Raw genomic sequence first — 25,143 nt, 5'->3', positions numbered from 1 at the left:
TTCGCTTGATCCAGCAAGGACACATAAGAACTTCGGTGGTGAGAGAATGTGAGATTGAGTGTTTCCACAAAGCCACATAACTTGAATTTGTTTCTTTTCTCGTGCTAACCATGGCAGGTGAAGATGGAGAGCATCCACCAAGCTATGTCACACATGAGGAACTACAGAAGCTAGTGCAAGGCTTCAATGACCAACTTAATGAGGACATGGCTGCAGCCCAAAAGAATATGGTTGCTGAAGTTGTGAAGGCATTGAGGGCACAAGGTGCTGCAGGCTATCCTGAAGAAGAGCTAGATGAGACCGATGAAGAGTATGCAGCTCGGTTGCAGCAGGAAGAGCAAGGAAAAAAGAATGTCCTTGGGCGAGGGCGTGGAGGAGGAAGAGGTAGTGATGCGTTTGGTCGAGGAAGAGGCCGTGGGCAAGGTAATGGTGCTGCAGATGAAATGATAGATCTAAACACTTTCAGATTACATCGCAATGACAATTTTCAACGCCATCACAATGTCAACAATAATCAGCCCAATGAAGAGAAGTTTGGAAAGTTGAAATTCAGCATGCCTAAATTTGAAGGTACATCTGACCCTGATGCATATCTCACATGGGAGTTAAAGGTTGAGAAAATATTCCGTGTACATAATTATTCAGAGGAAAAGAAGGTGCAGATGGCTTCACTTGACTTTGATGGATATGCTCTGATTTGGTGGGAACAAATTCAGAATCAAAGAGATAAGAATGGTGAATTTCCTGTGGCAACTTGGGCTGAAATGAAAAGGGAAATGAGAGCATGTTTTGTTCCGAAACATTATAAACGTGATCTCTTTGACAAGCTGCAGAATTTGAAGCAAGGAACTAAATCTGTGGAAGAATACTACAAGAAAATGGAGCAAGCCATGATTAGAGCTCGTATGCATGAGGATGAACAGCAGTCCATGGCACGCTTTCTCTCCGGTCTAAACAAGCCAATCAAACGTGTTGTGGAATTTCAGACCTACAATGTAGTGGAGCTAGTGCACATTGCACAAAAGGCTGAGCGGCAATTGCATGATGATGCTAAACCAACCAAGCATTCGGCTTTTAGCTCAAGAGCATCATCAAGTGCTCCAAAAACAGCAAAGTTCGATTTGGGACGAGGTATGTTTGCATCCGGTTCTAGCTCCAAAGCTAATGATCGTTCTAGTGCTGCTGAAAAATCTGATACTTCAACATATGTGGCGAAATCTGCAAGGCCAATATCATCCAAAACTAATGCTCCAGCAAGTTCCACCTCTAGAAGTAGTGGAATTCAGTGTTTCAAGTGCTTGGGAAGGGGGCATGTCATCAAGGATTGTCCTAACAATCGAGTCATGATTATTACTGAGGATGGAGGATATGATTTAGCTAGTGAAGGAGAGTGTGAACTTCTTGCTGAAAATGATGAGATTGATGCCACACATGAAGTTGAAGATGCTGACTACAAGACTTATCCTTTTGAGGCTGGTCACACCATTGCAGTCACCAAGGCATTGAGTGTTCAGCTCAAAGATGAGAAGAAGCACAGAGATTCAACTTGTTTCACACCCAAGCAAAGGCAAATGGCAAATTGATCAAGTTGATTATTGATAGTGGTAGCTGCCACAACCTAGCTAGCAAAGAAATGTGAGAAATTGGGACTGACCTTGATAAAACACCCTCACCCATATCATGTGCAATGGCTCAGTGATTGTGGAGAAGTCAAGGTGCAGCATATGATTAGAGTAACATTCATATTAGAGATATATTGTTGTATTTCCTTGTATTGAGTTTACTTGTACTCCAAGCCATACGGCAATATATAATAGAGGCCACCCCCCTCCTTTGGGTGTGTGGTGTTTCCCAATTCTCTACATGGTATCACGAGTCCGGGCCAAACCCTAGGCCGGTCGTGCCCCTCTCCCCACTCCGCTGCCCTAACTCGCGCGGCAAACCCTGCCTGCGCGCCCACCCACCACCTGCCGCCGCCAACCCTAGGCTGCGACATCTCCACCTCACCCCTGCGCCGCCTCCCTGGTCGGCCCCTCCTCCCTGCGCCACCTCCCTGGTCGCTCCTCCTCCCTGCGCCCTCCCTGGTCGCTGCATCAACAGATTGCATCTGCAACAATCTGTTGATGTCCTGTGTCACCAATGACGGTGACACCCTCGACGACGGTGACTCTCTCCTCGACGGCATCTCCTCCCTCTTCGTCGACGACACCCAGCCGCCGCCGATCCCCATGGCTGCGTACGCCGCCGTCTCCATCCAGGTGCACGTCCTGATCAAGCTAGAACTCCGCTCCTCCAATTACACCAAGTGGAGCAGCTTCTTCGACGCCATGTGCGGCAAGTTCGGCCTCCTCTGCCACATCAACAGCGCCCCTCCCCCTTATCCACGCACTAATGCATGGAACGAGGCCGACTGTGCCGTCCGCAGCTGGTTCTATGGCTCCGTCACCGAGGACGTCCTCGACTTCACCATGGCCGCCAATCAGACAGCACGGGACCTTTGGGTCGCCATCTCCAACCACTTCCAGACGAACAAAGCTCCTCGTGCAATCTTCTTGAGTCATGCGTTCCACGCAATAACTCAAGGGGATATGTCTGTCCACGAGTATGCCCAAGCCCTCAAGAAGGCCGCTGATGCTCTTCGCGACGTCGACAAGCCTGTTGCCGATTCTGAGATGGTTCTCACCCTTCTCGCTGGCGCTGATTCTCGCTACAGCACCACTGGAGAGATCATCGCAGGAGACGCGACCATGACCTTCTCCAGGGCTGTAGATCGGCTTGCCCTCCAGGAGCTCCGACTAGCAAATCAGTCAAAGGTGGCTGCCTCCTCCGCCATGATCGCCTCCTCCTCGGCTGGATGCGGCTCCTCCTGCCAATCTGCATCATTTTCGACCTCTATCACGCAGCAGCAGCAGCGCCCTCCTCAGCAGCAGCAGCAACGCCCTCCTCAGCAAAGCGGTCAGCAGCAGCGTCGCAGGAGGGGCAGACGCTCCAACGGCGGCCAGCAGCAGTAGCAGTCGCCTCGCACACCTAACCCTAGCGGTCCTTGGGTCTGCATCAACCCATGGGCTGCTTTCCAGGGTGCGCAAGGTAGCAGCAATGGTGCACAATTCCAGCGCGGCGGTCAAGGCATTCTGGGCGCCCCTCCTCAGGCTCACGCGGCGATCACCTCCCCTCAAGCGCCAACTCAGTCCCCTTTGTGGGATCAGGCTGGCCTGATCGCTGCCCTCCAGCAGATGGCGCTCGAAGGCAATGCATGGGTGATGGATACTGGAGCTTCTACTCACATGCACTCGGAAGGTATACTTCTCTCTCACCTCCCAGCTGCTTCCTCTTCTATTACCGTAGGCAATGGTGCACATATCCCTGTCACGTCCCGAGGTTCTTCCGTTCTAGCCACAGATACGTCTAGATTCATTCTGAACAACGTGCTTATCGTTCCATCCATTATTCGCAACTTACTTTCTGTTCGCCAATTCACTCGCGATAATCGTTGTTCCATTGAATTTGACGCCTCTGGTTTTTCTGTTAAGGACATCCGAACGGGACGAGTGATCCTTCGCTGCGATAGTACAGGCGACCTCTACACTATCCCATCAGTTGCCCCCGTAGCCGCAAAAGCCATGCTTGCCGCCTCTTCATCCTTGTGGCATCGTCGCCTTGGTCATCCTGGTCCAGCAGTCTTAGCTACTTTAAAACAGAACAATTTAGTTTCATGTAATAAAGTAGATCGCTCGCTTTGTCATGCATGTCAGCTTGGCAAGCACGCGCGTCTTCCGTTTGCTACTTCTACTTCTCAAACTACTTCACCTTTTGAGATAGTTCACTGTGATGTCTGGACCTCGCCGGTTGCTAGTATTTCTGGTTGTTCCTACTACTTGGTTTTGTTGGATGATTTTTCGCATTATTGTTGGACGTTCCCGCTTAAGCACAAATCCGATGTACATCAGCATATCGTTGATTTTATTGCTTATGCTCGCACTCAGTTCGGCCTTCCCGTTAAGTGCTTTCAAGCCGATAATGGGACTGAGTTTGTTAACCACGCCATGCACACCACCTTGCGCACAAATGGTGTTATCTTTCACCTCTCATGCCCTTACACCTCTCCACAGAATGGCAAGGCCGAACGCATCCTTCGAACTCTTAACAATTCAGTGCGAACTCTCCTCATCCATGCCTCTATGCCGCCCAAGTATTGGGCTGAGGTGCTAGCAGCAACCACCTATCTGCTTAACCGGCACCCCTCCTCCATTAGTAACGCGATTCCCTATTTTCGCCTATATAATGCTTATCCCTCTTATGATCACTTGCGTGTCTTTGGTTGCTTGTGTTATCCTAACCTACAGGCCACCTCTTCACACAAGCTCGCTCCACGCTCGACCACATGTGTCTTTTTGGGATATCCGCCTGATCATAAGGGTTATCGCTGTTTTGATCTTACAACGCGTCGCATCATTATATCTAGACACGTTGTGTTTGATGAGTCCACCTTTCCTTTCGCTCGTGAGACTCATCCACCCACCATCAGCTCCTTCGATTTCTTACTCGGTCGCGACTTGGATATTGCACCTTTGTTTACTAATCATGCAGCTGGTGGCTCTCCTACGGCTGCTCCGTCTTCCATAGACGTTGAGCAACCGTGCTCAGCACCTGGTGGGAGCGGTGTTCAACCCCCACTAGGGCCCTCGGCGTCTTCTTCTCCGAGCGGGTGTGGTTTCATGCCCCCGTCCGGTCCTTCGGCGCCTTCTTCTACGGGCGGGACGGATTCCAGCCCACTTCCTGCGCCAGCAACAGCAGCTGATCCACCTGCGCCTCCTGGAGCGCCTGGTGCTGCTTCTGGTGCGCCTGCTGGTGCTTCTTCTGGGATGCCTGGAGCGCCTGGTGCTACTGTTCCTGCTCCTGGAGCGCCTGGTGCTGCTGTACCTAGCGGGCGCTTCGGTCAAGTCTACACTCGCCGACCAGCTGGTGCTCCTACTACTACATCTGTTCCTGGACGCTTCGGTCAAGTGTACAGCCGCCGACCAGCTGCTGCTTCAGTGCCCTCTTCGCTGCCTGGGCGCCCTCTTCGCGAGCTCCCTCTACCGCAGCTGCAGGGCCACTACCTAGGCCCTCTTCCGGCGCGGTCTTCAGAAGCTCCTCCTAGAGAGCTTCCTCCACTTGAGCCTCCCCGACATCCGATGAGTGGTTCTCCTCCACCGCCGGTCCTTCGCCGCATTACTCGACTCCAGTCTGGTACAATTCAGCCAGTTAGTTACAAGAATTTGTCTGCTGATCATGTTGTTGCTTCTCCCGTTCCGGCCAATTATCGCAGTGCACTTGCGGATCCTAATTGGCGAGCAGCTATGGCAGATGAGTTTCAGGCTCTGGTTGATAATGGTACTTGGCGCCTTGTTCCTCGGCCTCCAGGAGCTAATGTGGTTACTGGCAAGTGGATTTTCAAGCATAAATTTCATTCAGATGGTTCTCTTGCACGTCATAAAGCTAGATGGGTTGTCCGTGGATTTTCTCAGCAGCATGGCATAGATTATGATGAGACTTTCAGTCCTGTGGTCAAGCCTGCCACCATTCGTACTGTTCTTAGCCTTGCTGTATCTCGTCATTGGCCTATTCGTCAGCTCGATGTGAAGAATGCCTTTCTGCATGGACATCTAGATGAGACAGTGTACTGCCAGCAGCCTCCTGGTTTTGCTGATCCTTCACATCCAGATTATGTTTGTCTTCTGCAGAAGTCGCTTTATGGGCTGAAGCAGGCTCCTCGGGCATGGTACCAGCGATTCTCTACATATATTCGTCAGTTGGGGTTTGTTCCGTCAGTCTCCGACACTTCCTTGTTTGTTTACAAGGATGGCACTTGCTTACCTGCTTCTCTATGTCGATGACATTGTTCTCACTGCTTCGTCGACAAATTTGCTTCTCTCCATTATTGGTCGCCTTCATGCAGAGTTTGCTATGACTGATCTGGGTGATCTACATCACTTTCTGGGGATTTCTGTCACCCGTACTTCAGAGGGTTTATTCTTGTCCCAGCGACGGTACGCCTCGAATCTGCTACAGCGCGCTGGTATGAGCGAGTGTCACTCTACCTTGACGCCAATTGATAGCAAGTCCCAGCTGTCTGCTACAGATGGTCCTCCGGTTGCGAATCCTTCAGAGTACAGGAGTATTGTTGTTACACTGCAGTATCTCACTTTGACTCGTCCTGATTTGGCCTATGATGTTCAGCAAGTCTGCTTGTTTATGCATGATCCGAGGGAACCACATCTTGCACTCGTCAAGCGGATTTTGCGTTATGTCAAGGGCACTCTGGACGCTGGTCTTTCTTTGGGAGTTGGCTCTGTCGACACACTCACCGCATATTCTGATGCTGATTGGGCAGGATATCCTGATTCCCGACGATCCACCTCAGGCTACTGTGTATATCTTGGAGATAATCTGGTGTCTTGGTCCTCTAAACGCCAGACTACAGTTTCTCGTTCTAGTGCTGAGGCTGAGTACCGGGCATTGGCGCACGTTGTTGCTGAGTGTTGTTGGCTCCGACAGTTGCTTCAGGAGCTTCATGTTCCCCTCGCCAAGGCTACCGTTGTTTATTGCGACAACGTTAGTGCTGTATATATGACTTTAATCCTGTCCATCATCGTCGCACAAAGCACATAGAGATTGATATTCATTTTGTTCGCGAGAAGGTGGCTTTGGGAGAGATTCGGGTCTTGCATGTCCCGTCTTCTCATCAGTATGCTGACATCATGACTAAAGGACTTCATGTCCAGTTGTACACTGATTTTAGGACTAGTCTTGGTCTTCGTTTAGCTCCGCCTACGACTACGGGCGGGTATTAGAGATATATTGTTGTATTTCCTTGTATTGAGTTTACTTGTACTCCAAGCCATACGGCAATATATAATAGAGGTCACCCCCCTCCTTTGGGTGTGTGGTGTTTCCCAATTCTCTACAATTCAGCATACATGATTACACCGACACTGTTGATTGTGATGTTGTGCCCATGACGGTTTGCCACTTGCTCTTGGGAAGGCCGTGGCAATTTGATAGGCGTATGTACATGACGGTTGTACATGATGGGTATGAAAACACACATGCCTTCAAGTGGCAAGGGAAAGGGGTCAAATTACTGCCAATGACACCAGCTCAAATCATGGCAGCTGACATGCAAAAGAAATTGAGTGAGAGCGAGAGAGAAAAGAAAAACACTAGTGTTGTCCAAAAATTGGTGAGTGAGCGCCACAAGCCAAACATGAGTGGAAAGAGAGAGCATGAGAGGAAAAGGGTTGTCATGATAGCCACCAAATCTGAAATGAGAGAAATGAGGGAGAACCCAAACATGACACTTTGTGCTGTTATACAAAGATGCAATTCTTACCACTAACGACATGACTTCTCTTCCTAGTGTTGTTTCCAATGTGTTGCAGGATTTCATTGATGTTTTTCCGGAGGAAGTACCAGCTGGCCTACTTCCACTTCATGGGATTGAACATCAAATACTCCCTCCGTCCGGAAATGATCTACGTATTTTGACTAGGAAAAGTCAAACTTTATAAACTTTGACTAATAATTAGTTAAATTATATGTATAATTAGTTTATAAAATTTATGTCAATACATATGTATTCAAAGAGGTTTTGAGATGACATTGAGTTATTCGTAATTGACATTATATTCTAAGAGTGATTAATAAGTCAAACTTTACTTCGAATGACTTTCTCTAGTCAAAATATGTAGATCATTTCCGAACGGAGGTTGTTATGAATGAATGGAGGCTGAAAATGTTAGATTATATTGACCAGCCCCAATGGGGATATATATAGTACATGAGAGCACCCAAATCCTAGAATAGGAAAAGACTAAACTACCCTTGACTATTATACCCTTAACACCCCCTCTCAAATGCAACGTGAATGCAATGGCGTTGCATTTGGAGAGTTGACACTACGCACTAGACTGAACGAAAAGAAAGAAAAAAAAATAAAACAAAGATACATCCAGAGTCCAAAATCAAAGATATCGTCAAAGCGTGCAACTCTTGAACATGTTGATGTAGACGATCTCCTCCACAAGAGGGTATTGCCTTCACAACCGTACTTCAGCAAATAGCCCGAGTCTTCACAAACCAGTACGTCGACTCTTCAAACATGAACCTTGCTTTGGAGATTTTGAACTTGACAATAACAGCGAGATGTGTCAAACCAGCCAAAGAGAGAAATGAGAGATCACTGCTGCAAGACGGCAAGCAGGGAGATGACATGATGATGACGACAAATAGATGGCCATTGGTCATGATGTGGAGCAAAACGGCTCCGAAAGGGACCAAGCGGGCATTGCCGCACCACAATGATGATGTGACTAGCTAAATCGACGGGACTCAGCTAACCATAAAACAAAACAAAGAAATTGGCTAATCTGACAATGAATTTTGTGGACATGCACGGCATTGATGAACTGAAGGTATGCAATTGGACTTGGATTAATAGTGACTTGGATGGATACGACATAATTGGACAATTAGGACTAAGATAGCAGCAGGTACAGGCAAAATCTGATGATGGATGCAAGCAGCAGCAAGCAACAAGCAAAAGATGATGTGGATGGACAGCCGACCATATGAGCAGATGAGCAGAGCAGCACAGCCGCACACTAGCAGCAGCACGCATAAGCAAGCAGCAGAATTACGAAGCAATGAAATTGGACTTAGATTGGCGTGGATGCAGCAGAGGGGGTGTTGCTGCCACGGGCGGCAGGAGATGACCGTGACGAGCTGATCCGCGACGGGCGGGTGGCCGGCGGCGGGAGATCCACGCCGGGACGAGCCGCAACGGGCAGCTCCCTCTCTCGACTCGACGGGCAGCTGCACCACCCCCTCCCTCGACAGGACAGAGCGAATGGCGGGGAGGGACGGCCGGGGAGGTAGCTGCGACGACGGGCGGCAGGAGATGACCGTGACGAGCTGATCCGCGACGGGCGGGTGGCCGGCGGCGGGAGATCCACGCCAGGACGAGCCGCAACGGGCAGCTCCCTCTCTCGACTCGACGGGCAGCTGCACCACCCCCTCCCTCGACAGGACGGAGCAGATGGCGGGGAGGGACGGCCGGGGAGGTAGCTGCGACGACGGGCGGCAGGAGATGACCGTGACGAGCTGATCCGCGACGGGCGGGTGGCCGGCGGCGGGAGATCCACGCCGGGACGAGCCGCAATGGGCAGCTCCCTCTCTCGACTCGACGAGCAGCTGCACCACCCCCTCCCTCGACAGGACGAAGCGGATGGCGGGGAGGGACGGCCGGGGAGGTAGCTGCGACGACGGCGGGGACGGGCACACGATAGGGCGGCGCGGTGGTGATCCGTTGGACGGTGGCGGAGGGATCGGAGCCCGCGACGGGCAGGGACGGCGCGGATGGAGCGGACGGCGGCCGCGCGACGGGCGCGGATGAGGGCCCGCGGCAGCGTCCGCGACGAGCGGACAGCCGCGCGGATGGAGCCCTGCGGCCGCGCGACGGGCAACCGGGAATAGCAGATCCACCCGCGACGGCGGCGGAGAGGATGGCGGCGCGGACGAGAGGATGGCAACGCAGACGAGATGATGCTGCTGCTGCTACAATGAAGATGGTGCCGCAGGGGCGACGCTGGAACGGATCTTGCTGCTGCTGCTGCTAGGACGCAAAAGGGGAAAAAATGGATTTGGGGCTGGAAGATGCCGGCCCCCAGGAGCAAATCGATGCTCCTGGGGACAGCGCTGGGGAAGATGGTGATGCCTACAACAGGATCTGAGATTTCAACCTTAGCTTTGATACCATGTTATGAATGAATGGAGGCTGAAAATGTTAGATTATATTGACCCAATGGGGATATATATAGTACATGAGAACACCCAAACCCTAGAATAGGAAAAGACTAAACTACCCTTGACTATTATACCCTTAACACTTCACTTCCAAACCGTCCACCGTACCGCACCAATCCAGAAGAAACAAAGGAAATTCAACAACAAGTGCAAGAACTACTCGACAAAGGGTATGTGCGTGAAAGCCTCAGTCCTTGTGCTGTCCCTGTTACTCTTGTTCCAAAGAAAAATGGTACTTGGAGAATGTGTGTTGATTATAGAGCTATTAACAACATTACTATCCGATATCGTCATCCCATCCCTAGGCTTGATGAACTTAGTGGTGCTGTTATTTTCTCTAAAATTGACCTACGTAGCGGATACCATTAGATTAGAATGAAGGAGATGAATGGAAAACAGCCTTTAAAACAAAATTTGGTTTGTATGAGTGGTTAGTAATGCCTTTTGGTTTAACTAATGCACCCAGCACATTCATGCGCTTGATGAACCATGTTTTGAGAATTTTCATAGGAAAATTTGTGGTGGCTTATTTTGATGACATTTTGATATACAGCCGCACTATGGAAGAACATGTGGAACATATAAAAATAGTTTTGGAGGTGCTTAGAACTGAGAAATTGTATGCTAACCTAGAAAAGTGCACCTTTTGCACCGACAAGGTTGTGTTCTTGGGCTTTGTTGTTTCAGGGCAGGGAGTTGAGGTGGATGAATCCAAAGTTGAAGCTATCCAGAATGGGCCTACTCCTGTCAATGTGAGCCAAGTCAGAAGCTTTCATGGTCTTGCCGGCTTCTACCGACGCTTTGTGAAGAATTTCAGCACCATTGCAGCCCCATTGAATGAGCTAACCAAGAAGGATGTTGAATTTGTGTGGGGTAAATCACAAGAAGCTGCTTTTCAAGAGCTAAAGACTTGTTTAACTTCAGCCTCATTGCTTGCTTTGCCAGATTTTAATAAATCTTATGAGATTGAATGTGATGCTAGTGGGATAGGCATAGGAGGTGTTTTGATGCAAGAAGAAAAACCCATAGCATACTTTAGTGAGAAACTTGGTGGTGCTCAACTGAATTATCCTGTTTATGACAAAGAACTATATGCTCTAGTTCGTGTGCTTGAAACTTGGCAACATTATCTTTGGCCTAAAGAATTCATCATTCATTCTGATCAAGAAGCTTTGAAATATCTGAAAGGCCAAGCAAAATTGAACCGTAGACATGACAAGTGGATGGAGTTCATTGAGTCTTTTCCTTATATTGTCAAGAAAGAGTGTTTTGCTAAATCAATTGGAAGTCAAGGTCCCAGGACTAGAGAACATAAAGGAATTATATGCTGCTGACCTTGTTTTTGCAGAACCATATTTGAAATGTCAAGAAGAAAAAGGATGGGACAAGTACCATTTGCATGATGGGTTCTTATTCCGAGCTAACAAATTGTGTATTCCAGATTCGTCCATTCATTTGCTCTTATTGCAGGAATCACATATGGGTGGATTGATGAGCCACTTTGGGAGAGACAAGACTTGCTGCTGAGTGATCACTTCTATTGGCCTAAGATGAGGCGTGATGTCGAGAGGTTCGTGCAGCGATGTACCACCTGCCACAAAGCTAAATCAAAACTGAACCCTCACGGTTTGTACACTCCACTCCCTACCCCAAGTGCACCATGGGAAGATATAAGTATGGATTTTGTTTTGGGGTTACCAAGAACTAAGAAGGGCAAGAATTCAGTTTTTATTGTTGTGGATAGATTCTCTAAAATGGCACATTTTATTCCTTGCCACAAGAGCGACGATGCGTCACATGTAGCTGACTTGTTTTTCAGGGAAGTTGTGAGACTCCATGGCGTACCAAGAAGAATCTGAAGGTGTGGGAAGATTGCTTGCCACATGTTGAGTTTGCATACAATCGAGCCGTCCACTCTACCACACAAATGTGCCCATTTGAGGTGGTGTACGGTTTGAAACCGATCACACCACTTGATTTGCTGCCACTTCCACTGCAAGAGTGCACAAATATGGAGGCTTCTAAGAGAGCTGAGTATGTGAAGAGCATCCACATAAAGACCAAGCAAGAGATTGAGAAGAAATCCAAGCACTATGCTGCCAAGGCAAACAAGAACCGTAAAAGGGTGACCTTTCAACCTGGAGACCTTGTTTGGGTGCATCTTCGGAAGGATAGATTTCCAGAAAAACGAAAATCAAAGCTGCTGCCCCGTGGAGATGGTCCATTCAAAGTCCTTGCAAAAATAAATGACAATGCCTACAAGATTGAGCTTCCAGGAGATGATTATGCAGTGAGCAACACATTCAACGTTGCTGATTTATCTCCATTCTTTGGAAAAGAATCAGAGTCGAGGTCGACTCTTTTTTAAGAAGGGGTGGATGATGAGGGCATCCCAAGTGATGAACAAGATAGCCCACATGATGGACAAGATAACGATGTCTACAAGGGACCGTTGACTCGAGCAAGAGCACAACTACTACAAGATGAGGTGAATCTAGTACTTAATGAATGTGAACATGCCTCTACTAAGAATTATTTACTGTCTAATGGAAGTGCATTTTTTGTCCTTAGGTTCCAAGAGGAGGCCATTCCATCTGTCCCTGTGATGGCACCAGATTTTGCAACAGAAGTTTAAGGCAAGAACTGTACCAATTCCGAAGGTTTCACCATGAGTATCCTATACCGTTGGAAGCGTCTTGAAGTCTACTTTCATATGCAACAACCCGCACATCCATTGAAGCTGTTTGCAGAGCCTATTTTGGTGAAGACTGTTCCAGAGCCATGTAGTTCAGACCGGTCCGATCTGACTTCTAACTTCACGGTGAATTCTGTATCATTCTATTAGGTTCTACCCCATGTATTATACATGGATGGAAAGCTTATCAAGTCTACTTTCATATGCAACAAACGGCACATCGATTGAAGTTGTATGGAGGGAGTTATGCCCATTTTTGTGAAGACTGTTCGGGAACAATGTAGTTCGGACTGGTCCGATCTGAGCGAGGTAGTTCGGACTGGTCCGATCTGACCAGCCCGTGAGATGTTCCAACTCATGTATTTTTTGGATTGGGCCTGTTTCTAAAGCCTCCGGCCCAGCTAGGAGGGATGTTCCTAGTATAAATATCACTTGTGCACTTGGTGGAAACCCTAACCATGAATTGAACTCAGAAAAATAGAGAAGCCAAGTGCTCTTGTCCTTAGGGTTGTGCCATAGCTGCCCCCTTGAGGATTGGGAGCTTTCTCTACCATTTGTTCTTGTGTTTCCTTGTGATTTGCAAGAGCATTGCCTCTACCTTGCGTGGTTCAGGTTAGGCATCGACCAAATCGTGTGGTTGGGCGAAATCATTTGTCACAGGTGGCTGTTCGAGCAGCTGTTGGTGCCATCGGTTCGTCAGGTTGCACGGGTCAAGTTATCCCCAGATCCTACACGGGAAGATCGGGCAAGTCCCCGCATCAAGGTTGAGGTTTGCCGAGAGGAGCATGGTTAATTCTATCAAGCATTCAGGTGAAAAACATTGATGATGGCGTTGTGTGGGAGCTGATCAACGTGTATGGTCCAATACAAGATGAAAAGAAATTGCCTTTTTCTGCAAGAGATCTGAGACAAGATCAAGTGTAACCGTCTTCCACTGATTCTGGGTGGGGATTTCAACCTTGTCAGGAAAACAGAAGATAAATCCTTGGGCAACATAGATCGCAGATTTATGGATGCATTTGATGATATGGTGGCAGAAGCAGAGTTAAGGGAATTACATAGGGGAGGCTGCAGATATACTTGGACGAATAAACAACTAAATCCGGAGCAGAGTGTGCTCGATAGAGTTTTTGTTAACAATTCTTGGGAGGATCTGTTTCCCTTGGTCCGAGTCCAGGCCCTTTCTAGAATTGGTTCCGATCATAATCCGCTTGTGGTAGATACAGGGGCGCCTGAGAGGTGTACCTTAACTTTCGGTTTGAGCCGGCTTGGCTTTTGCAGGATGACTTTGCTCCTCGGGTGGTGAGTAAGTGGCCGGAGAGATACAAACATAACTGTCTGGACCATTGGCATGTCGTCTCTTCCAAATTGAGAAGAATCATGAAGGGCTGGGGCGCCAAGTTTTAAAGTGGGAAGAGAAAACATAAACAAGAGATTTTGTTGGAGATTAAATCCACAGAAGACAAAGCAGAGAGGGTACAACTGTCTGAGGCTGAGTGGTCTTCCAAATTGAGAAGAATCATGAAGGGCTGGGGCGCCAAGTTTTAAAGTGGGAAGAGAAAACATAAACAAGAGATTTTGTTGGAGATTAAATCCACAGAAGACAAAGCAGAGAGGGTACAACTGTCTGAGGCTGAGTGGGAAAGGAGATATCAGTTAGAAAAAGAAATCCAAGAGATCTTTGTCACTGAAGAGATGTATTGGCAAAAACAAGGTGGAGAGAAATGGATTCTAAAAGGTGACTCTAATACCTCCTTTCATAAATGTGCGAATGGCAGGAAAAGAAAATCCACAATTAGTTCTTTAGAAGATGAAGATGGGGTGACTACTGATTTTGAAGAGCTCAAAAAACACATTATGGAGTACTATAAAATGTTGTTTGGTAGAGAGGAAACACCAGAAATCCACCTAAGAGATGAGATTTGGGACTCTTCACAAAGAGTCACTGAAGAGGAAAATGAGAGATTGACTCACCAGTTATCCTTGGAAGAGATTGATGCAGCTCTAAAAGAGATTAGGAATAACACAGCTCCTGGCCCGGATGGCCTGTCAATTGAATTCTTCAAATAGCTTTGGCCCCAACTGAGACTCATCATTGACGAGATGCTAGATGATCTGCATAGCGGTAAGTTGGACTTATGGAGATTGAACTATGGTGTGATCATCTGAAATCCGAACATGAAACTTCCCAATAACATCAAGCAATACAGACCGATTTGTTTGCTAAATATGATATACAAAATCATTAAAAAGGTGCTGGCCCCTAAGACTAACTGAGATGGCTGGTACAGTTACTAGCAAAAATCAAACCGTCTTAGATGGGGTAGTAATTATCCAAGAAGAGCTACATGAGTTGACGAGGAATAAGCAGGAGGGGGTTATCCTGAAATTGGATTTCGAAAAAGCATATGATAGAGTGAGTTGGAAGTTCTTGGAAGAGGTGCTGAACAAGAAAGGCTTCTCACCATTGTGGTTTAATTGGATGATTAAAGTGGCTAAGGTGGAAGAGTAGCCGTGGATGTGAATGGAGAAACAAGAGAGTTTTTCAAAAGATTTAAAGGGTTGAGACAAGGGGACCCGCTGTCACCGCTAATCAATTTTGTGGGTGATGCTTTTACAGCAATGCTTAATTTAGCCTGCCGTAGAGGAGATTTGGAGGGCTTGGTACCTCACTTAGTTGAGAAATGCTTGTCCCACTTAGGAAAAAGTCTACATAACCCCCAAAAAAAAATTAAAAAACCGGATACCGGTCAAAGACGTGAAAACAAACAAGAGCAATCCAATCCTGGCTAACAAGTGCGAGAATGGTTTTGATTAGTGTTTCAAGAATTCACAGCCGAGGTAATGTGTAATTAGGCTTGTCTCACTCACACAAGATGTATCAACAGTATGCAGCAAAACTGAAGTCAAAATATTGAGCAGAATCAAGACAGCCGATATACAATATCGCCAATGAAAGCAAGGCATGATTGGTGCACATGTTTCTCATTTTTCAGTGCAATTTTGGGCTTTGAGAAATGTTTCTTAGTACGCAAACTTTATCAAGAAACAGGACGGCATATGTTGACACACGAAATTAGCACAATTCAAGTTTGCTGGACAATCTGGGCAAACCGATCAGACCGGTCATGTAAACCAGTCAAACCGGTATGGAAAATATTGTCAAATTACCAACTAGACTGCACCATTGCGTAGATCTCATCAAGATCGAAATGTATATATAGAACGTTCGAGTCCGGATGAGGAACTTATGCATCCAGGAAGACTTGCACCAGAGTCTGACCAGTCCAACTAGTCCAGAGGCGGTCGGACCGGTTGGTGTACCGGTCAGACCGGTCGAAACAGCTCAATCCAAGTTAGGAGTTGTATTTTGACATGTGATATTTATAGACTTCGACTCCTATTGGGTACAGACCTCCCCACCCTGTATATATGAAGGGCCACGGCCGATTGAGAATATCCCCAATCAAATTAATACACTTTACCTTTACTTCTTCCAAACCCTAGCTTTTCCAACCCTTTTGCTGTTCTTCAGGCATTTCTACAACGTTTGAAGGTGTTCTGAGTGGTTTGCCTATCTCAGGACAATCCTAGTTCCATTAGCTCCAACGGAGTCCCTCCCGCGCTCATGATTCTAGGTTGTCATGATCTCTCTAACGTACAAGTCAGACCGGTCCACCTAGCCGGTTGGACCGGTCGGCGCAGGGAGTTCGCTGGTGAAGATCGTTTGCAATCTGCGCGTGCTATTGCATTCGTGTGTTGACCAGATTTGCATAAACATTTCCCATCCCTCCTTCCTACATATCTATTTCACACATGGTTATTAATGCGGTAAGGTGAGGCTAGCGACCTACCCCATTTAGATGCCAAGGCGAATAAGGTGGGTAGCGAAGTGACGCCATACACATATCCTGAACTAGCAGGAAGCAACATGAACATTGGAGAACGGCAAAGTTTTGGAGTCCATGCAACTGCGTGCAAAGGGGGAAGAAGAATTGGGTGCCGGCAAGGTGGCAAAGGTGAGAGGACGTTGGAGAGCGGCACAGGCGCTCCTAACAAGGGAGCCGCCCAGATCGGCCGACGTAGAGAAAGGAGGTGCGGATAGAGATCAGAGCAGGGGCTGGAGCCATGGATTAGGGAGCGGGCACAACAGGATCAGAGCAACATGAAATCGCCAAGGATTCCTGGTGCTGCCACCTTCTCTTCCCGTCTTGTTCTAAATCCGAGGTGTAGGCACGTGGATTCCCTTGCAAGCAGATAATTCTCCCATATCATACCCCTTTCCCCCAAGCACACGCCAAATCGCTCGCGTGGTGTCCACCTAGCAGAAAAATTACGCCATACCCACATAGGCAACAGCTCTAGATGCCACAAAACCAGGGGTCGTGGCGACCGGGATGCCACGATTCAATTTCCACCAAGACACCTAAGCAACAACTTAAAAACCACGATCTTCTATCTTCATCATGATTACAACCTTCTAATGTACCAATAATAGTCTGGACAGATAAGCAGAACACAATGAAAGCTGCAAGATGTGATAAGAGTCTTTAGTCTCCGAGGAGTACACTACACAATGAAAGTTGCAGATTGTGATAGAAGTCTTAGGCACCTAGGCATCCTATTAGCAGTGTTATCTAGTCGTCCGACTAATCACGATTAGTCGAGCTTATCGGTCCAATGACCTTGATAAGGGACACCGAGTAGGTCTGAGCGACTAGTTTTCTAGTCGTCCGACTAGTCGTCGCCTAATCGCGATTAGTCGGACCGATCAGGCAGGAAAACGATCAGACTCAGGATTGTTTTCTGGGTTGTTTGAGTTGTGGGCTTCGGCCGATGGTAGGCTGGCGAGGTGGCCCATTAGGTTTTTGGTCTATAGAGCCTGAGACAGAGCAGCTGCCGTCCACACTCTAGGAGTCCGTCGCCACCTGCTGCACGTCCGCCGGCGCAACTGCTGGCCTGCTACCCAGGAGTTCGGGCAGGACCCAGCGACCCTCTTCCTTCCGCTGCTTTATTCCGCCTCCACCAGCTGCCACCGCCAGCAGCACCTGAAGATGAGCTCCTCATCCTCCGACGGTGTCATGCTTCTGCTCTGTGCTCTCCCCTCCCCTGCTCTACTATCTACTCATGCTCGAGCTCCACTTCCACTCTTGCTCTACTTTTGCTTTCCTTTGCTATTGTTCTAGCTTCTTTCTCTCCTCTGCTTAGTGTTATGTGTATGTGCAGATGTGGATCAATGACCATCATTGTTGTCTTCATGCTTGCTTTATATTAAGTAAGATATAGCATATATATCATATCAGTCTTGGTACACATAGGACGACTATACAAACGACTAGGACCGACTAGGCTCGACTAATCGGCCTGATCGACGACTAATCACGACTAGTCGCCTTATCGGTCCCATGGCGACTAGGTCCGACTAGACGATTTGAAAACATTGCCTATTAGTGCATAAGCCACTCGACTTCAAGTATGATTGTAAGCAAGACAATAATGACAAAAACTGAAAAAGGGTAACTAAGGACAGATGGTAAAGTATTTATTCATTTCATGGAAATAGTGAGCACATTGTCAGATAAACAGCAATGATGGGTAATCACCGAAAGATAGGTGCAGTATAAAGTTCCATCTTATGAAGAAAAAAAGATTCGCAAGAAACAAAATGCATTGTTTTTTATATATTTGAAGGAGTTAAGTAAATGTGAATACATACCCGCATATTGTCAGGTATTTGACGTCCTTGTAGGCCCTCCTTATGAAGAGACCACTTGTTCTCAGCACTCTTCTTCTTCGAGAAAGGAGGTAAACCAGTGACAAATCTTCCAATAGAGTATGTCTTATCCGTAACAGCATTAGCTCGGACATTATATTCCTGCCAAAGAGCAATTGGCACTGAGTGATGAAGAAATTAATCAAATATCAAACCTAAAAATGCCTTGCATACAGGAGCAACAAAAGGAAAACAAATTATGTGGGGTAAACTGCAGCATTGACTAATTCAACATGAAGCACCTGCAAAATTGTGAAACTAGCATGACCTTTAACTAATATGTCCTTAGGTAGTGTGCCAATACACAACACATAACTAATATAACTTCTCTTCATGTCATTGGTTTCTTCCTCCATCACAGGCTACGTCCAAAGGCCAACTGATACTTCAGCGATACATCTGTCAGTACTTATTCGATACGGCCCAGCCCACCAAGACCAAGCTGCCCCCTGAATAACCCCCGCCTGGCCTGGACTCGCAAAACCAGCGCCTGGCGTCGTCCTCCTTGGGCGAACCACCCCGCGCCGCCACAAGCCTCACCTCCACCCTTGCTGCTTGCCGGCCACCTCCTGCCTAGGAGCAGGAGGCTGATTGGTTTCTCTTCCTCCTCCGAAATCCCAATCTATTTCGATCCCCATTCTTCCCATATATCTCTTCTAAAACTTCAATGTTGCTTGTTTTGCAAAATATATGGCCGTGTCACCGTAATGGTTCTCATGGCGTCGCCTAGGCGCTTCCCTTGTTTTGGGCTAAGGCGTCGCCTTAGCCCGCCTAGGTGGCTGGGCGGTGGTGACTCACCACACATCGCCTTACCACCGTAAGAACCATGGTCACCGTGTCTGCATTTTTCGAGAAACGGCAAATCCCCATGTCCGATACACGTGTCGGAATCGGTGCAACACAGGTTACCAGGGTCGACCTTTGTAAACTATCATTTTACTCATTTGACTAATGAAATCATGATCCACTCCAAGTTCTATTGGCCTGATCTCACAAGCAAGTGATTGATCTTCCATAATAATTTCCAGGTAGGCACTAGAATCTCATAACACAACCATCCTAGCATAAACTATAGATATTGCTTGGTAGTGCAGCGTCTAGGAAAGATGAACGCCAAACTTTAAACTGAATCAATAAGCATCAATTTACATGGTGAATGTGACCATTTCCAATCACATCAATGTCAAAGAAACATCAATATACCAAATAAAAGTTCAAGCCCTATGGCCATCTAATCCACTCTCTCAAATCATATATTCAGTGGCAAAGCTAGGTTGGGACCAAAGAGGGCTGAAGATAGATCCCAACCATACCTAGCTCTTCCACGCCAATCCGAGCTGCTGAAACTCTGCATGGCTGCATGTACATGTGCAAACATATCCACTACTCACACTCCCATCTCTAATATCATTAGCGCTGTTCCATAGGAATTGATCGAGCATTTATATTGCCACTTACTACATATTCTCAATGCAATAAGAAACATCGTATGGAATAAAATTGAGAGCTTAGTACTCCTAGAAATCGTCTTGCAATTTAGCATGGGACCATATCAAACAAGGGCTACGCGCACAAATGCATCCTTGCATCTTTCAATAAATCATTGTACTTCTTGGGTTATCTTCCAAAAAGATAAGGATGCAAGTAAGACAGTAGTAGTAAGTACATATAGCAATAGCTGGAGCTCTCGCAACCTTTGACATCTAGCGCTAGCTCATCGGTGGAGAGCAAGCAAGTTTGTGTACTGACTATTTTGTGTGTGCTCGATTAACAAGCATCTGCGCCCACTCCCCCCCCCCCCCACACACACACAAATTTAATCCATGTCCACCACAGCAAGTATTATTTACAAAGCCAACTGAAATATCGGTTACGCATATTAAGCAACATAATTCAGCTCATTGGGTCGTCGGAATCCTAAATCACACCAACATCTCAATCCTCCAACCCCGAACCCTAACAGGCACAAACCGCGTGAACAACACCTGTCACCGCAGAAATCAATCGGCACAAGCGAACCCTAGTCACGCGCGCAAAGGTAGCGGCCGCGCCACCGAACGCCGGTCTCGACACCCGCATGCCCGCGCCAGGAAAAGGGGGGCGGAAGAGCGGATCCGTACCCGGATAAGCCTGGTGATGGGCAAGGAGCAGACGAGGCAGCGGGCGCGGGAGCGCGCCATGGACTTGCCGCAGTCGCTGCAGAGCGTGGTGTGCTTGCATCCCGTGCCATAAAGGTCCGACGTGTTGCCGCAGCCCTCGCACGACGGCTTGAGCACCAGGTCCGCGCTCCCCATCTCGTCTGCGCGGGGGCACCGACGCGGGCGGGTTGGGAGCTTCGGCTTCTCAGGCGTCGGCGAGAATGCGGTGAGGAGTTCGGTCTCTGACTCTCTGCCCAGGGCGATTTGGGACCGGAAATACTCGGGTATATTAGACCGTCCACAGTGGAAGGAGGAAATGAAGGAGCAAATACACTGTTTGGCACTGTAGATGCACTATTTGGTACTGTAGACAGAGAGGGCGTGGGAAACGAGGAGGGTGCAAATTTGCTCTTGCTCCCTCCGCTGTGGTCAGCCTTATTCCTTGTCTTGGAAAAGCAGTTTTTCTCCGATCAAAGGGATTGACGCCCTCGGAGGACCGCTACATCGCCTCGACTTGCGTCCGTTGGATCGAGGCGATCCATCCGTCCGTAGGCAGGCAAGTAGGCTCTCGAAAATTTTCAAAAAAGCCTTTTTTCCTTTTCTGAAATCATCCCACAGTCCAAAGAGGCCCATCAGTAACCGTGCCTGTTTATTTCGTGCGCAGCCCCTTATAGTGAAAATATTTCAATTCGAAGAAGAGAAAATTCGAGATTGATGACAGTCTTGCACAAAACCGCTCGCCTGTCATTTTCGCTAAAACACCCTTCCTGCACCTGCTGCTGCCACGGTTCGAACCCCCGATCTGTTCCCATCTCCTATTTCGTGCCACGAAGTCGTGTCAGAATTTGTTGCAACGAAAACACATGATACATCCCATTGGACTTCAAACTCATATTTTGGTGTGTTTCGTAGTGTTTGGGTGCATTTGGAATCATTTCGTTGCTGCATGAAACTTGGTGCAAAACCGGCTGAACTGGTGCAATTAATGCAAAAGTTCGAGCCACGAAGTCACGTTATAATTTTTCGCTACGAACGCACCCAATCCACAACATTGGACCCTAAACTAATGTTTTGGTGCGTTTCGTAGTATTTGGGTGCATTTGGGATCATTTGGTAACTGCATGAAACTTTGTGCAAAACATACTGAACTGGTGCAATTAATGCAAAAGTTCGTGCCACGAAGTCACATCTGTATTTTTCGCAACGAACGCACCCAATCCACCCCATTGGAGCCTGAACTCAAGTTTTGATATGTTCCATAGTGTTTGGGTGCATTTGGGATCGTTTCGTAACAGCATGAAACTCGATGCAAGACGGGGTGAACTGGTTCAATTAATGCAAAAGTTCGTGCCACGAAGTCACATCAGGATTTTTTGCAACGAACGCACCCAATCCACCTATTGGACCCTAAACTCATGTGTTTGGTGCGTTGCATAGTGTTTGGGTGCATTTGGGATCGTTTCCTAACTGCATGAAACTCGGTGCAAAACGGGGTGAACTGGTGCAATTAATGCAAAAGTTCGTGCCACGAAGTCACATTGTAATTTTTCGCAACGAACACATCTGGTCCACCCCATTGGACCCTAAACTCATGTTTTGGTGTGTCTTGTAGTATTTGGGTGCATTTGGGATCGTTTCATTACTGCATGAAATTTGGTGTAAAACGGGCTGAACTGGTGTAATTAATGCAAACATACGTGCCACGAAGTCGTGTCGGAATTTTTCGCAACGAACGCACTCGATCAACCCCTTGGACCCAACACTCATGTTTTTGTACATTTCATAGTGTTTGAGTTCATTTTGGATGGTTTCGTAACTGCATGAAACTTGGTGCAAAACATATTGAACTGATGTAATTAATGCAAAAGTTCGTGCCACGAATTCGTGTCAGAATTTGTTGCAACAAAAACACACGATCCATCTCATTGGACTCTAAACTCATGTTTTGGTACGTTTCGTAGTGTATGGGTGCATTTGGGATCATTTCGTTGCTGCATGAAACTCGGTGCAAAACCAGCTGAACTGGTGCAATTAATGCAAAAGTTTTGGTGCATTGCATTGTGTTTGTGTGCATTTGGGATCGTTTCGTAACTGCATGAAACTTGGTGCAAAACTTGGTGAATTGGTGCAATTAATGCAAAAGTTCGTGCCATGAAGTCGTGTTGTAATTTTTTCGCAATGAACGCACAGGATCCATCCCATTGGACCCAAAATTCATGTTTTGGTGCGTTTCATAGAGTTTGGGTGCATTTGGGATCATTTTGTAACTGCATGAAACTTGGTGCAAAACGGGGTGAACTAGTGCAATTAATGCAAAAGTTCGTCCATTAAGTCACGTGGTATTTTTTTCACAACGAACACACACTATCTATCCCATTGGACCCTAAGTTCATGTTTTGTTGCGTTTCGTGGTATTTGGGTGCATTTGGGATCGTTTCGTAACTGCATGAAACTCGGTGCAAAACGAGGTGAACTAGTGCAATTAATGCAAAAGTTCTTGCCACGAAGTCACGTCGGGATTTTTCACAACGAACGCACCCAATCCACCCCGTCGGACCCTAAACTCAGGTTTTGGTGCGTTGCATAATGTTTGGGTGTATTTGGGACCGTTTCGTAACTGCATGAAACTTGATGCAAGACGGGGTGACCTGGTTCAATTAATGCAAAAGTTCGTGCAACGAAGTCACACCGGGATTTATCGCAATGAACGCACCCAATCCACCCATTGGACCCTAACCTCATCTTTTCGTGCGTTGCATAGTGTTTGGGAGCATATGGGATCGTTTCATTGTTGCATGAAACTCGGAGCAAAATGCGGTGAGCTGGTGCAATTAATGTAAAAGTTTGTGCCACAAAGACATATTGTAATTTTTCGCAACGAACGCACTCGATCCACCCCCATTGGACCCTAAACTCATGTTTTGGTGCGTTTCATAGTGTTTGGGTGCATTTGGGATCGTTTCGTAACTGCATGAAACTCGGTGCAAAACGGGGTGAACTGGTGCAATTAATGCAAAAGTTCGCGCCATGAAGTCACGATATAATTTTTCGCAACGAACGCACTCGATCCAACCCATTGGACCCTGAACTCATGTTTTAGTGCATTGCATAATATTTGGGTGCATTTGGGATCGCTTCGTAAACGCATGAAACTCGATGCAATACAGGGTGAACTGGTGCAATTAATGCAAAAGTTCGTGCCACGAAGTCATGTCGGGATTTTTCGCAACGAACGCACCCAATCTACCCCATTGGACCCTAAACTCATGTTTTGGTGCGTTGCATAGTGTTTGGGTGCATTTGGTATCGTTTCGTAACTGCATGAAACTCGGTGCAAAACGGGGTGAACTAGTGCAATTAATGCAAAAGTTCGTGCCACGAAGTCACGTTGTAATTTTTCGCAACGAACACATCTGGTCCACCCTATTGGACCCTAAACTCATGTTTTGGTGTGTCTCGTAGTGTTTGGGTGCATTTGTGATTGTTTCGTTACTAAATGAAACTTGGTACAAAACGGGCTGAACTGGTGTAATTAATGCAAACATACGTGCCACGAAGTCGTGTTGGAATTTTTCGCACTCGTTCCACCCCCTTGGACCCAACACTCATGTTTTTGTACATTTCATAGTGTTTGAGTTCATTTGGGATGGTTTCGTAACTGTATGAAACTTGCTGCAAAACATACTGAACTGATGCAATTAATGCAAAAGTTCGTGCCACGAAGTCGTGTCAGAATTTGTTGCAACAAAAACACACGATCCATCTCATTTGACTCTAAACTCATGTTTTGGTACGTTTCGTAGTGTATGGGTGCATTTGGGATCATTTCTTTGCTGCATGAAACTCGGTGCAAAACCGGCTGAACTAGTGCAATTAATGCAAAAGTTCGAGCCACGAAGTCACGTTGTATTTTTTCGCTACGAATGATCCCAATCCACCCCATTGAATTCTAAACTAATGTTTCGGTGCGTTTCGTAGTATTTGGGTGCATTTGGGATCGTTTGGTAACTGCATGAAACTTGGTGCAAAACATACTGAACTGGTGCAATTAATGCAAAAGTTCGTGCCACGAAGTCACGTCGGTATTTTTTGCAACGAACGTACCCAATCCACCCCATTGGACCCTAAACTCATGATTTGGTGCATTGCATAGTGTTTGCGTGCATTTGGGATCATTTCGTAACTGCATAAAATTCGATGCAAGATGGGGTGGACTGGTTCAATTAATGCAAAAGTTCGTGCCACGAAGTCACATCGGGATTTTTCGCAATGAACGCACCCAATCCACCTATTGGACCCTAAACTCATGTTTTGATGCGTTTCATAGTGTTTGGGTGCATTTGGGATCGTTTCTTAACTGCATGAAACTCGATGCAAGACGGGGTGAACTGGTTCAATTAATGCAAAAGTTCGTGCCACGAAGTCAGATCGAGATTTTTCACAACGAATGCACCAATCCACCTATTGGACCCTAAACTCATGTTTTGGTGCGTTGCATAGTGTTTGGGTGCATTTGGGATTGTTTCGTAACTACATGAAACTTGGTGCAAAACTGGGTGAACCGGTGCAATTAATGCAAAATATCGTGTCACGAAGTCATGTTGTAATTTTTTCGCAATGAACGCACGTGATCCATCCCATTGGACCCTAAATTCATGTTTTGGTGCATTTCATAGTGTTTGAGTACATTTGGG

At 47.1% G+C, this 25,143-nt stretch overlaps 1 protein-coding gene across 5 annotated transcripts in view; it reads right to left on the bottom strand.

The window, feature by feature from the left end:
* The window catches only part of LOC120690285 (transcription initiation factor IIF subunit alpha-like), a 37,273-nt gene extending 16,543 nt beyond the window's left edge, over window positions 1–20,730 (bottom strand). For 2 of the 5 annotated variants that reach the window (XM_039972883.1, XM_039972882.1), the window contains exons 1-2: window positions 20,432–20,723; window positions 18,255–18,413 (exon numbers count right to left, since the gene is read on the bottom strand). In XM_039972883.1, coding sequence (XP_039828817.1) covers window positions 18,255–18,413; window positions 20,432–20,605 — 333 coding nt within the window. In that variant the 5' untranslated portion in view covers window positions 20,606–20,723. Of the gene's footprint in view, window positions 1–18,254; window positions 18,414–20,431 lie in introns of all 5 variants that reach the window. The other 3 variants (XM_039972879.1, XM_039972884.1, XM_039972881.1) reach the window with 2 other exon arrangements.
* Between the last annotated feature and the right edge of the window lie 4,413 nt (window positions 20,731–25,143).

The sequence above is a fragment of the Panicum virgatum genome, chromosome 9N, assembly GCF_016808335.1.
Source record: "Panicum virgatum strain AP13 chromosome 9N, P.virgatum_v5, whole genome shotgun sequence".
NCBI lineage: Eukaryota > Viridiplantae > Streptophyta > Magnoliopsida > Poales > Poaceae > Panicum > Panicum virgatum.
This window is presented reverse-complemented; position numbering and strand designations above follow the sequence as displayed.